Source organism: Chaetodon auriga, chromosome 2 (genome assembly GCF_051107435.1).
Source record: "Chaetodon auriga isolate fChaAug3 chromosome 2, fChaAug3.hap1, whole genome shotgun sequence".
Taxonomy (NCBI): domain Eukaryota; kingdom Metazoa; phylum Chordata; class Actinopteri; order Chaetodontiformes; family Chaetodontidae; genus Chaetodon; species Chaetodon auriga.
In genome coordinates, this window is record NC_135075.1 from 9,962,530 (window position 1) to 9,976,669 (window position 14,140).

General features: G+C 42.5%; 1 protein-coding gene across 2 annotated transcripts in view; it reads left to right on the forward strand.

Annotated features, from left to right (window-relative positions):
- phactr3b (phosphatase and actin regulator 3b) overlaps window positions 1–14,140 on the forward strand; it is a 44,685-nt gene that overhangs the window by 5,226 nt on the left and 25,319 nt on the right. The window contains exons 1-4 of one of the 2 annotated variants that reach the window (XM_076753233.1): window positions 8,572–8,860; window positions 12,349–12,507; window positions 12,662–12,736; window positions 12,889–13,029. In XM_076753233.1, coding sequence (XP_076609348.1) covers window positions 8,854–8,860; window positions 12,349–12,507; window positions 12,662–12,736; window positions 12,889–13,029 — 382 coding nt within the window. In that variant the 5' untranslated portion in view covers window positions 8,572–8,853. Of the gene's footprint in view, window positions 1–8,571; window positions 8,861–12,348; window positions 12,508–12,661; window positions 12,737–12,888; window positions 13,030–14,140 lie in introns of those variants that run through there. The other variant, XM_076753225.1, reaches the window with a different exon arrangement.

Here is a 14,140-nt window from a genome sequence, read left to right on the forward strand (position 1 = left end):
ATTTTGTAATTTATCTGTATGTTCTGAGGCCAGTTTGAGTGTAAAGACACAGTATTTCACTAATATCAACACCTGATATTGAAAACACGAGAAAGGTTGTGTTTTACTTGGTTGTTCTTTTGCAGAGGGTCTATCAGAATCAGTTTCACATGGTTTTATAGGACTAACAGAAATGTTAGATGTGAGGTCTGCAGTTGAGCCCTCTTGAAAACACCAAACAGAAATGAGAATGGAGAATTGTTGAAAGGCATTTTTAACGTCTGTGTAGTGGGAGAGGTCCAAAAATGCTGTTAAGTGGGGTCAAGAGCAGTTGAAAGTGAATCAGTAGGTGAAAGTGCCACAAGAGGGCTCTATGTGGCAGATGGATAAATGTTGCATAAATGAGGTAAGCTGTCACTGTCACAAGGAGTCCAGCACTGCAGTCACAAGGAACAGGGACAAACGGTTTGTCCAAGGTCATGCTGCATATAGAGCGGGAATGGACAGACACTTACCTTGGATTACCCAGCACTATACTGCAAGGTTCAGATGAGTTGGAATTCGAATTAAGTGAGATGTGCTTGAAATGAACATTCACTTTACGCCAAATCAACTCTCAGACTGTGAGACAGGGATGAACACTGTGCAGGCAGCATGAGAAGGAATCTTTTGAAATTCAATCAGAGGACGTTAAAACAGAGCAGTCCACATAGAAAAGCGAACTTTGCTTAACTTAATGCCCCTCTGTGGGTATTTTTAGAGCTGGTGCAACTCCTCAGTGTTTTTTTGGATCTCATGTCTATTTCAAAAGTGGAACATCTGAAAACAGCGACCAAGGATTTAGCATGTACAGCGCGGTGATGATTAATGTGGAGCATTGCAGAAGTGATGTGATGCTAATCTAGGACTATAAATGAAAATGTGACTTTGCTGAGACGGTAATAGGCTGTTCCATCGCTGAGTTTACCCTTGAGTCTTTGGTGCAACATTGATTCTTTTTTATTAGCCGGCCAAGACACAGTGGCTAATTCAAAAGCACCTCTTTTTTTTTGTGCCAACTCATCTCTCATGCCATTATGCACTATGCAGAGCCGTCCCTGGGTCCCACTGACTACAGGGCCCCGCGGAGCAGCGCAGAGGCAGGACAAAACATGACATCACCCTCCACCAATATAATGAAAGGACAGAAGCGCCACTCTGTAGGTGACTTTCAGACTGTAGATACAGAGCTGCTGCAAGAATTTTAGAAATATTGAGGTCCTGACTCCAAATTATCTCAGCAGAACCCCACTGAATGACAGATATTTTAAGAACCGTCAAACTCTGTACAGCACTGATTGTCTCTTCAAAATGTGTTTTCTGGTCTGGGGAAGTACCACAGCATGTGTGAAAGAAAGGTTTACAGCCTTTTGTGGCGCTGTGACAATTGCTCTGTGCTGATCAGTGTTGTAATTCCATTACTTTGTCAGTGACTTGAAATATAACTAATTACTTTTTTCAAGTTAAACAGTGACTGGAATGTTTCTAATATCAACTGAAGAAAGTTGGGTTCATCAAATGTATTAATTTAATTAATACAGTAATTAATTTAATTACTGTAGTAAAACTTGGTTAATGAACAGTACATCCAGTACATCAGTACAGTACATCATCCATCATTTCAGTGTTGTTCTATCAAATCGTACAGTCTCATCAAGACAATACAAGTGTAGCTTACAGGTAGGAATGCTACTCATTGTTACCCTCTGGTGGTCAGGAGTGATTTTTTTTAACAGTTGTCCCACACTGCAACAGCGAAACTAAAATAATATAGCTATGTGTATTAATAAGAAGAGAAATGATGCAGGCATTTAAAAGTAAATCAAAAGCTACCAATTACTTAATTATGCAGAGATTGGTAATGTAATTCATTTACTTTTGAGAGACGTAACTAGCAATTGTAACTAATTAATTTTCAGTAACTTGAAAAACGCTGCTGCTGACTTCAACCGTACACTTGCATTAATTGATTTTTGAACACTTAGGGGCAGCAGAAACAAGCTGTAAGTTACATTTACCCATTGAGCTTTAATGTTACACAGAAATAGTCAAGATCATAACGTCAAGCTTTCAGGGGCTTTAAAGAAAGAAAACAGAAATAAAGGAATGGTTATGATTTGGAGTTCAAAATTGAAATCATGAGATTTGGATTACTTGGATGGTGCCAAAATGAGCTGCTCGCAGTGATTTGACCATCTGCATGAATCGGGAGTGAGCTGTCTGATATCACAGGATGTAATTAACATCAAAGCAGTAACATGTAATAATGTGCTAATTCTGTTCCAAGGCGGGTTCGCCCTTCAGAGAACAGAGAAAAAATGAATATAGATAGTCTTTGTCTGCCTGCACTGACTTGATTGAACGGCATCACAAACAGAAAACAGTGAACTGTACTAACCCCTCCCCCACTACACACAAACACACGCATACAGTGCACACACCCCTCCCCCAACAACTAAACATGGGATCTCTAAACAACAAGGATGTCACACTTGGACTTAAAAAATGCGGCTCTGGTGTGTTCAAGTTCCCAATAATCCAGGCAAAATTAAAAAGATTGTTGAAGCCGTGGCCAAAGAGATGAGGAGGGAACGGCTTATGGCCTGCACTGCGTGTTATCCACAGCCAACTTGCTGTTTTCTCTCCCAGCAGAGCTTTGCTTTCATGCTCCATTGTGCTCTCTATGTCTGTGATTTGTACTTGGGCAACACCGCCTTTATGGTTTTGAATGGATGCATGTGTTCCCTTTTGCGTCCTTATGGGGTTTAATATTCTGAAATTGTAGTCACATGTTTGGAGTTAGAGTGCGTGCTCCTGTGGATGTGCACATACCATAATATGAATTATTTTAAGAAAGGAAGACTGTGTGCAGCAGAGGCAGAGATCAACCCACTGACTGGGTTAGGCATGTTGGGGGGGGTGGGGGGGGCCTACGTGACTTAAGCTGTCAGCCGTTTACACATAATGTATCTTTTATGAATGTTTCATGTGCTGACCTAATTCCTTTCAGAGCCGAGTAAAAGCAATATGTTGCACATGAGAACACAACAGAGCATCCAGCTGATCCCTTTGACATCCTCATCCTACAACAAGGGGATTGGAAGGGCAGAGAGCCGTGATATGACCACTTGGAAGCCCTGAGAAGGCGAGAATAAAAGCTCTAGACCACCCTGGTCATTTGTTTTTACAGAAAGCTGTATTAAAAAAAGAGATACTTTGCTCTCTGTGGCAGCTGCAATTAGAGGAAACGCTTAAGCCCAGAGTAGGAATGGAGACACTGATCAGACTTGAATCCATCAGCAGTGTAAATAAAGCAAAAGGAGGAGGGTTGGTGGCAGCAGCTGCAAAAATCTGTCTGCTGAAACTGGTTGCTGGATTTGAAGCCCTGAAAAGTAAAAATGAATGTTACTGCGCTGGACTGATGTTCTGATGTGACTCAAGCTAACCTCATGAAATTCATGCACTTAAAGAGTATGGCTGATCGAAGGGAGCCACAAGATTCTGGTGTGTACTTTAGAGGAAAATTGATTCCTATCCCTTATGATAGTCAGTGAATCCTTTATCAATTATTTAAATAAATCGCTGGTTAGAGCCTTTCAGATGTGAGGATTTGCTGCTGTTCTCTGGTTGATACGATTGCAAACTGAATGTCTTTGGGTTTTTGACAGCTGCTCAGACAAAACAAGAAACCTGAGGATGTCACCTTGGGCTCTGGGAAATAGTGATTTTTCACAGTTTTCCGACATAATCAAAACAATGAAAGGATCAATCAAAAAGCATCCAGGGAGCAACAAGTCCAACCCGAGGAACCTGGCCTCCTCCCAACCTTGAACTATCCCCTTCAGTGGAATCCCAGAGACTGTTCTGTTTGCAGCTCACACAGTCAGTGGAGGCTGTGTCTTCCCCACTGCTACAGTCTGTGTCACTGTGACGCTGCATGGGCTCGCAGGCTGCACAGGCTGTGGCTGTACCTGATGAATGATTCAGCAGATTTAAAGGGAACAGTGCTGGAGCAGAGGAGCAGCTGGGTTTTATGAATGTAAGATTTATGCTTTTAAACTAATGCAGTACAATGTCTGTGTAGGAGTTAAATGTGAAACACGTCATGAACACACAGTCACTCTCCCTCTTAGTGTCTGTTGAGTAGCTCTGGGCCTTACATGACATCCTTGGGCTGGTTGAAGCACAGCTGGTCGTTACTTGACGTTCTAAATCTGATCTCCGGTTGCTAATAGTTACATTGGTTGCACCATCCAGGCTGAAAGATTCTTCTTGCTAACATATGGGCATAATGTCTAATGTCAGGAGCACATGTAAAGTCAAAATCTAGGCTGTGCATTGCACTAATATGTGCAGCTAATCAGCTGCTAAAAAGATATATCATTTATACAGTCACAGAGTCGCGCACTGTAACTGTGATTTTCTAAGGGAGTCTGTTATTACGTTGGACTGCTTGGCAGTCACTGTTTTCTTTAGCTGGCCTTTTCTTTATCATTGATCCTCTATAATGTTGCAGGAAAAATTAGAAATGATTAGCAACACATTAGCAAGACAGCAGGAGATTGTTAACAATGCATGCTGGCAATGCAAGCTGCTGGGCAATAGCCACATTTGCCTGGTCATTCACATGTGTGTGCATTGCTCAGACAGAGCGTAGTTAAGACTTAGCTTAAGTTCAGCTGGTGCAGCCCACGTAAAGTCCATTCTAAAGACTAGTCTTAACAGAGATTGACTTTATCAGTTAGGACCAAGCTTAGTAAAGACCAGTTGGTGCAACCCATCCCTGCGCTGTAGACTGTGATCCCAGCTTTAATGCTCTTTTGAATGTCACCAGTTACCCATTTTGCTGTTGTGTCCTCAGGCACAAATGAATGTTTATTGATAGAACACAGCAGACATTCAGCGCATTCATGCTGTACATATTTTGATGATGCAATATCTGCTGTCTAGCACATGGGTTCTTAAACAGAAGAAGAATGGTTGGTAGCATGAACACCATCATGAATGAACAGCTACAGAGAAGAGTGCCACCCTACAGGTCATCACGGAGTAGACACGGTAGCATTGATGATGATAGAACATAATTACTGCAACACTAGCAAGGTGCCACTAGTTACCATGCAAAAACAAAAAGACACTCTAAGCAATAACATCATACCAATGTTGAATATGAATCTGACATCGCAGACAGTAAAGCAACATGGATCACAATATGCTGTGGCAGCAAAGGCAAACAGACGCAGAGGACAAGCAAGCAAGTGAATGCAGATTTAAACAGACAGTAACCTGGAGACAACATGATGAAACAAAGGCAAGATCTTGCAGTCAGACACAGAACAGCAATCGTGTGTGTGTGTGTGTGTGTGTGTGTGTGTGTGTGTGTGTGTGTGTGTGTGTGTGTTACAAGGGACCTAAAGAGAAGGAGGTGATGTACTGCAATTTTAGCCACCATTGCAGAGCTACTGAGTTCTAATATGTCTAATATTAATGAACCATTACTTGTCAGTTCGGGACTTTACGTCAGGCTATCAACAACTGTCCTGTGATTCAGCTACTTCGTGGCTAATCTGAGCCACACAGACCGGCTCTGCACCATCACTGAGAATGTGAGTGACTGCTTTGTGATTGAGTTTCGCAATCAATTGTAAAATGCTTTGGAGCAAATTTTTCCCACAAATGGACTCTCTGTAACTGCAGGTTTGAGCTGTTTTTGCTGCTGATGTGGAGCATTTTCTGTCCTCTATCTTGTGACTGCACAACGCTTAAATGAATAAAGCTTCAGCCGCCTGACTTAATCAAATGAACTGTCTATTTTCCAGAGTTGCAGAACTCAGTTTTACTCATTTCAAATCATCCATACAAAACTACACAAAGCTGCAAGGAGACAGGTAGCTGGTCTGCTCATTGAGGATGTCTCTGAAATCAGCTGAACTGGTTCTGTTGGTGTTAAAATGGGATTTTATTAAGCTGCCAGCGATGGTCACTTTGCAGCCATGTTGCCAGCGGTTTGTTGACACCTCTAGTTTTTTTTGCGTGGGAGATGTTGTAGCTGTCTGAAAGACGCCGCATCTTTGATTCAGAGATACGGGAGGCTGAACTGTTTTTTGTTCGGCTGCTTGTAATTATGGTCTAAATGATATGAGGTGAACAAGTCGATCGCGGGGAAAGCAGAGGAGTAACTAATAACATTACTGACTGAGTTCCAGAGTCATTTAGATTAGTGTCCTGCTGATCCATGGCAGTGAGCCAGCACGCAGGTTCTGACTCAACCTACGTGGGATGCAGCCATCATTAATGTTATGAATTACAGCTGTGTTTCTCCTGCTAGAAGAAGTGTTTGCAAAGAATACAGTGCCTTTAGTTGATGTGAATACCAAAGACTGTGCCTGTGTGGCTCGAGCCACTGAGGCTCTGCCTGCTTACATTATGTGAACCATGCATGACTGCAGCCACATTTCTTCATCTCGGAGTTGGCAAGCTTCAGGTCATGTGTGATTTTTTTATGAAGTAATCATAATTTGTGTGCACACCCTTTTGGCACGCTCTCCATCGTCGGCCTTTTAAATACTGAATGAGATTCATGTCCGCTGAGTGGCCTATACCATTGTTTATACTCTTTGCTTACTGCTTGTGTCCCTGAGGAGAAATCCAGCCATTGACTTTTATCATCTCTGATGCAGCTCAGCCCTTCCTGCTGTTAATGTATGAGTGGCCCTCCAGAAAATCGATCTGAAACCACAAAGGCTTTGTTTACACACCAAGCGATGTTGTCTGAATAATTGATAATTAGTCTCCTGTGGCCATGGAGTGAATGCAAGCGGAGGAAAAAAGAGATTTAAAAATAGTTTTAAACAAGTGCATTTTTGGTTGGAAAAACGATAACATTGCACCAAATTAAAAACAGAAAGCAGTATTCTTATATTATTGTAATAGTGTTTGTGGTGTATGTGTCTGAATAGGGAGTTTGCACTGACCTCAGTGTGTGAGTGTACTACTTCTTGTATCACCTGTGGTATTTTCTGTGGTATAATTTTCTGACCTTAAGTAGCAGTCTGTCTGCCCACTTTGGTCCAGACTGAGAATCTAGCCAAGCCTGTTGATGGAGACATCTTAAGGTATCCAGTTATTAATTATGATCAGATATGTACTGAGTGGAACATTTCAGAGTGGAAAAATAAACTGGCCAGTGTGGACAAACTGTGTAATATATGTTAATGTTCATATATCTGCGATAAGCTCATATTGGCCTATATACTGTCCCCGATAATTTATCTGTATATAATGCTGATCTACAAACCCCCAATGTGCCTTTGTGAAAGCTTCAGTGTCCAGTTTGATCGAGGTGTCATGTTAAGTGCTTGAAGAGGACGTAAAACAACATGTCCTATGATATTTGGAAATCTTTTTCTAATTTTCATCCCTACTACATATCTGACATTATTTATTTCTTATCTAGTACTCAGTAGACTGTTTCACAAAGAATACATCCACATAGAAAGAAAGAAATATAGAGATGATTTTTAAGTGGGCTGTATCTAAATGACAGGGCTTTAGCTCAAGATAATTTTTGTCTATATTAAAATGATGATTCTTGTCTATGCAGTTGATGTTAGTTTCCAAATATGTTCGCATATACACTTGCCAGTATATTAGGTGCATCAAGCTAAAACTGAAGCAGTTTAATACAACTGTCTGTGAAACTGTTTTGGAGAAGTGTTCACTCAACTTCACGTTTCATTCGCTCATTTTTGGAGGCTGTATGTTGTGGTTTGTTGTGCCGTTAAGATGAAAGGATTAGTTCATTAATCCATCGGACAATCAGCAAAAAAACAAACTAGCAACCATTTCATTTGTTGATTTATTTGGGTCGTTTTTCCAGGAATGCCAGACATTGTTTGGTTCCATCGGCTTCTCAAATGTGGATATTTGCTGCTCTTCTTTGTCTTATGTGATGGTAGATTTGACATGTTTACGTTTTGGAATGTTGGTCAGATAAAACAAACAATTCAAAGATGTCAAATTGGCCTTTCATGATTGTGACAGACATTTTACACCACTTACTAACATTTTACAGACAAAATGATACATTAAATAATTGTGAAAATAACATTCAGAATGAAAACAATGGTCCGCAGCAGCCCTAAGTTATATTGCATTATGCTGGGAGGCGTCTTTAATATTTTGTCCACCCCATTTTCTATCAGTGAGCGTGGACTGAATATTAGAAACACTTTTCTGTATATGTAAATAGGCCTACAATTCAACTATACTATAAAGCAAAATGCACAGCCTCAGAAATGCCCAACAGTTCGAATCAACCTCTCGAATCGTTCATGAAGGGAGGATGTTACTGTAGACAGCACTAACACCCAATAAACTGCTTTAGATGAGCATGTTTTTATATGATATTTATGCAAAATACTACAGCAATAACAGCGTGTGTGCGTGTGAATAGTAACCTCCAGCAGGCAGCTGTAATACTATGTTTTGCAGCGGAGGAAGAGTGTGTGCCAGTTTATTTGCCCTCCTCCTCCCGTCCAGAGGGGCGGGGTCCACATGGCACATCAACACTAGCAGCTAGCCGCAGATGGAGCCCGGCCGCCCACACTTTGTTTCAGCTCGCTCGGGCTGCTCCCGCCGCCGATAAACTCACATTTGACAGCTTTTTTTCTCCTCGCTAATTGTTAGCCAGAGTGTTTCATTCGTGTGTTTGTTTCGGAAAGTGCGCCGCGGCTGGGACGCGTCAGTCTCCGCTCAGCGCGAGCCCGTCGGCGCTGTTTGGAACATATGATGTGAACACGCAGAGCTGGAGGAGGAGCGGAGAGCGCCGAGTCTATGATATGTGAGTGTTATCCTGACACGTTAGCTTTGGCCTCAACGCTGCACCGATTTTAGAGTCCATTTGCGGCGAAGCATCCCAAATATTTACCCTCAACATTATATTGTTGACGTTATGTGTCTGTTGGGACTTGTAGTGTTTGACTTTATGAGCATGGACTAGGCCTACTTAGCGGTGCTTTTTCCATCAAGGATAGCACTATAATATTCCTTTAATATTCCCACAGTGACTTGTGGTGTTCAGCAGAGAGTTTGTCGAGAGGAATATTTCTTCTTAGTGGTGATATAAACCTATAATGTTCCCTTGGGGGCTTTAATCATGGATATTCTATCAGATCCTTAAAACTTTCTCCTTATGATATAAACTTCTTTTATTTTATTCCAAAAACACTCAAGAGCAGTGAAGTCCTGATGGCAGGCTATGGGAGATGTGAGTAATGAGGATGCTGGGACATTTCCGGGGGCTGTGTTTGCCATGCTCAGCTGCCTCATGATGTGCAGCGTTAGACCTCTGCTTCAGGCCACAGCACAATGTTCACTATCTGACTTTTTTTTGGTGTTCATGCTTCAAAAGATAACTCTTTCACCTGCAGACCGAACATCTTAATGCTCACTCACACCCTAACATTTGAATAAATATTTCAGCATAACTTGCAAATTAAAAATACAGCAGCTCCCCGACTTGCATTATGCATCGTTCCATGCTCGGCCGCGATTGGCTGCAGATCTCCGTCTCTCTGTGTGGCAACAGCCTTCCAATCCACCCAGCAACTCCCTATTCCTCATGCCGTGGTGGTTCTCTCGCCTCTGAGGGCCTTTTCTGCAGCATCCAGCGTGGTAACCATGGCAACGGCGGCCTGACCCTGGGTGTGCTGCTGCAGCTGCTACAGGCTTGACCTGAATTCCTCGCCGCATCCAAGGCAGGCACACATGACTTGGGCGACTGACCTGCTTCTCATTGTTGCCGTTCGACAAGCTTTGGGTGTCAGTGAAAGCCAAGGCGCCGATGCCCTGCTGTGCATGTGCCAGTAAACTCTGTTATGATTGGCTCAGGGGTTTAAGTGCAGGCTATGTGTTTATTATGTAAATTCTTGAGCACCAGTCAAGGGTCTGCTCACATGCATTTGTACATGCAGTGAAAATGTTTGGTGAAAATAAGCTGCAGGCAGACGAGGCAGCTGGAACTGGGTCTCTAGATTGCTGGCTACTATGAAAAGTACAGCTTTTCAGGCCAAAATACCCAGAATTCTCTGGTTTTAGCCTCTCCAGTGTGAGGATTTGCTGCTTTTCTTTTTCTTCTGTGCTAATACGTTGAATATCTTTTGGTTTCAGGCTTTGAAAACATCACCTTAGGATTGCGATGGCTATTTTTCACTGTCTTCTAAGATTTTATTGACTAAACAATTAATTGATTAATCAGCCTTAGAAATAAATAAATCTGCAGATTAATTGATGAAGAAAATCCTCCCTGTGAACATCTTAACATTATGGGTTGTATCTGTGCTGAAAGTCTTGAAAGTTTAGATCTCTGGCTGCTCCCTGCACCACTTTGTGTAACTGGACAATAGTTTTCTGAGATTTTGACCTTGTTTTTAATGTCACTCTGTGAATATGTTGCCTTTTTGCTTGGGTTGCTATTAACTCGGCCGCCTTCCGCATGCCGACACCATCACCGTCAAATCCCTGCCAAATCCTTCCTCACCTGTGGAGTATCTCACCATGAATCACAATCCACTTCCTGCTGTATTCTCGTTATGTGACTGGGGCAGGAAGTAAGTGTATCCAGTTAGTTTCTTGAGGGATATAAATGAGCAGATGTTGTGGATTTAGACGCTGCTGACAGAAAATGAAAGCGTTCATGGAATGATCCCTGCACAGCCCACGGCTCAGCTGTAGGCTCCCTGAGGTGTCAGCTTGTTGTTGGAGCCAGACTGTGTGGGAGTGCCTATTTCTGTCCTTTCTCCAAGGAACGCCCCCCCGCCACTCCATGCAGATGTCAGCCTCTGTGGTTCTTCTGCCTGCCTGTCTGTCATTGTGCCTCCTCGACAGCTTAGCCTGCAGTCTTAAGAACGATTTGACTGACGGTATTTGAGAAAAGCTTCTGCACACGATTAGTTGAGTAGTCGACGTATCGATCAGCACTAAAAGACCAGTGTGTGGGATTTAGTGGCATCTAGTGGCGAGGTTGCAGATTGCAACCAACTGAATACCTCTGGCCTCACCAGCCAGTGTTTGATTTGTGTGTTCTGGGCTACTCCGCTGAAGAGGACCTCCAGAGAATTAGCACCTGAATCTGCAGCTCCCCTGGCTTTAATGAGCTTTGTAGTGAGTTTCAGCTCAGTGTTCACTCTCACTGCTCTCATAGCATCATTTTAGGCCTCAACAGGCAGCAGTGTTCGAGTGGCCAATAAAATCACTCATTGTACATTTAAAGTTGAAACTTTCTTCTTATTTTGAGCAGTGATTATTTTATTGATTATGCTTTTGATTAATTCATTGTTTAGTGTATATGCAGAGTTCAAGGTGACGTCTTTGAATTCTTTCTTTTGCTTGAGTAACAATCTAAAACCCAAACATATTCCATGTAGTGTTATGAAAGAGAGACAGCAGCAATCCTGATGGACCCAGAGACTGTTTTGCATGTTTTCTTTTGAAAAATCTTCAGTAGATTTGTTCTAAAAAGAATGCTGATAATTTATGCTGTCAACTGATTAATGTTGTGCTTTGACAATTAGTTGATTCATTTTTGTCTCAGAAATGAGACAAAAGAAAGAAAATGTTTGTGTAAATGATTTGAAAACACTTTTTAATATCTCTTTAAAAAATATTGTCAAGCATGATGTGAAAATGCTAAAATGTTAACCTCAAGACATCTTTCCCCCAAAAAAATAGCCCTTCCAAAACATTGGAATAAATTCATCTCAGTGCTCAAAAATATGACCAACATGGGAGAACAAAAGACAACAGAAACAACCAGTCCGTCAGCAGCACCGTGTAAGGTTCTGTCTCTGCTGTGTGATGTCAGACTGCTGTAGATTCCTTCATACAAAAATCAGTGGTGATTGCAGGCTGCAGATGTCTGCACCGACCTTTGAAAAGGCAGTTGTGCTGAAGCTGATTTTATTTATTCTCTGTGTGTCTTTGAAGAGGTCTTTTAAAAGCCCTCTATTGTCTGTGTGTTTGGGGCCAGGGAGGTCTGGCTGCCCTGAAACCATGTGAGTCACACACAAACAATGCAATTCTCTGTCTTCTCCCCTCCGCTCGCGTCTCCTCAGAAATGAGGCTGGAATCAATAAGGCATTTACAGCAAGTGACCCACATTTGCTCCTCTCACATGATGATGGTGTGTTAGTAGTATTCAGCCAGTTGTGTTAGAACTTCCCTCTGTCCTCACCCCGCTGGAGCACTGATTGATGGCACTGCCGCCTGTGTTCAGGGTGGATGTTGTTGCCTGCAGCCTGTTTTAAGACATCTGTTTGTTTTGTGTTGTAGATGTGATGGACCAGCAGAGGGTGCTGCATTCAGGTTACTTGGTCTCAGGGGTCCGTACGCCCCCCGTCCGCCGCAACAGCAAGCTGGCCAGCCTGGGACGCATCTTCAAGCCCTGGAAATGGAGGAAAAAGAAAAATGAGAAGCTGAAGCCCTCGACAAGTGAGTGTGATGTGAGACTCGTGCTCCCATCGGTGGCGGTAAACACCGGCTGGTTTGGGAGTAGAAACTTGGAGGCTGTATTTGCAAATAGACCCAGAGTGTTTCATGTTTTCATTTTGAGTGAATCGGTTTCATAGATGTTTGTGTTGTTTAGCGGTGGAGAAGAAGGCAGCTGTAAGGCAGAAGAAAGATGACCTCGTCAGGAGAAACCTCGGGGAGACAGAGACAGGTGCGAAATAAGAGATGAACACACACACACACACACACACACACACACACACACACACACATGCACAGATATGACTCCAGGCTGATCTCAGTTCACTTGTTCAGCCATGCTATGCAGACTCACTGTCCTCGTCCTGTGTGCGCTGTATGCAGAGTCAGATCTTGCCTGTGGGGGTAACAGTGAAGATCCCGACACCCCGACTCACTCTGATGGTGAGGACAGAGACGAGGAGCCCGTGGCACCTCTGGCCAGCACCAGTGAAGACCTGGGCAGTGATTTAGAAGCCTCAACAGGTAGAGTGCAGAACTGTGGTGTGAGGGAAGATGCTCACTTTTAAAGGGTTGAAGCTGCCTTGTGTTTTTGACAGTATAAAGAAATAGAAAAGGAAGCTGCTTAACTTAAAGCTGCTCTCATTAATATTTTCAGTGTATATGAACAGCAGATTATTGTGTGTAATTAACATGTGAGTCAGCCACCTTTTTGGTTCACTCTCTCAGCTCTCATCAACCTCGTCAGAGAAAAGGCTCTAAAAAGCCACTGTTCACCGCCTGCTCAGCACCAAATGGGGGACAGACGAAGTTAGTGACTAGCTCCTGAACATAGTGGAACATTTAGCAGCTAAAAAGTTAAATGTGTAAATAAGCAACTCTTTCCTAAAATGCTCAAGCAAGCATTGAGCTAGGCCATTAAATCCACTGATATTAGATGATCGCAGATATATCAGTGTATGTGTTGGCTGATAAGTAACAATAAACTGGAAAAGAGAAGTCCCCAACAAAGAAGGTTTGAAGTAATTTAGGAACAGTGTTCCATAGTCTGTCCACCAGAGAGCACTGACAACATGATTTTTCTCTGTTGAATGTCCTGCTCAGTATGTTGCTTGGCCGCAATAAATAAAAAATACAATTGGTTGATATATCATAATCAATACTGAATATTATTATTAGTATTGGCCTGAAATAACCCAGTTGGGCTGTAATTGAAAGACAGCCACTTAAAGTCATATTCACGCCAGTTAGCCAACCATGTCAATGGACTATGGGAGGAAAACCGTGACAACAGTCAAACCAGGACCTTCCTTCAATGAGGCAACACTGCTAACCACTGCTCAGTGGTTAGCGATCCTCCATCCATTGAAGACAGGAAAAATATGCATTTAGACAGCTGTTGGATAAAGGGAATGGCCTGAGGAATCTCACCATCTCACATGCTGTCAAGGCCTAGCGTGTGGTGAACAGTGAAGGAATAAATCATTTTAGACGGAGCCTTGTCTGTCGCTGGAGATGCCTCTTCTCTATGTCTAGTAGTGACAAAGGCAATGACAGGTTTTTTGGTTGTGTTTATGGATGTGCATTAAATGTTGTATGCATACACAACGAACACAATCAAAGGAGCAGATTAAAT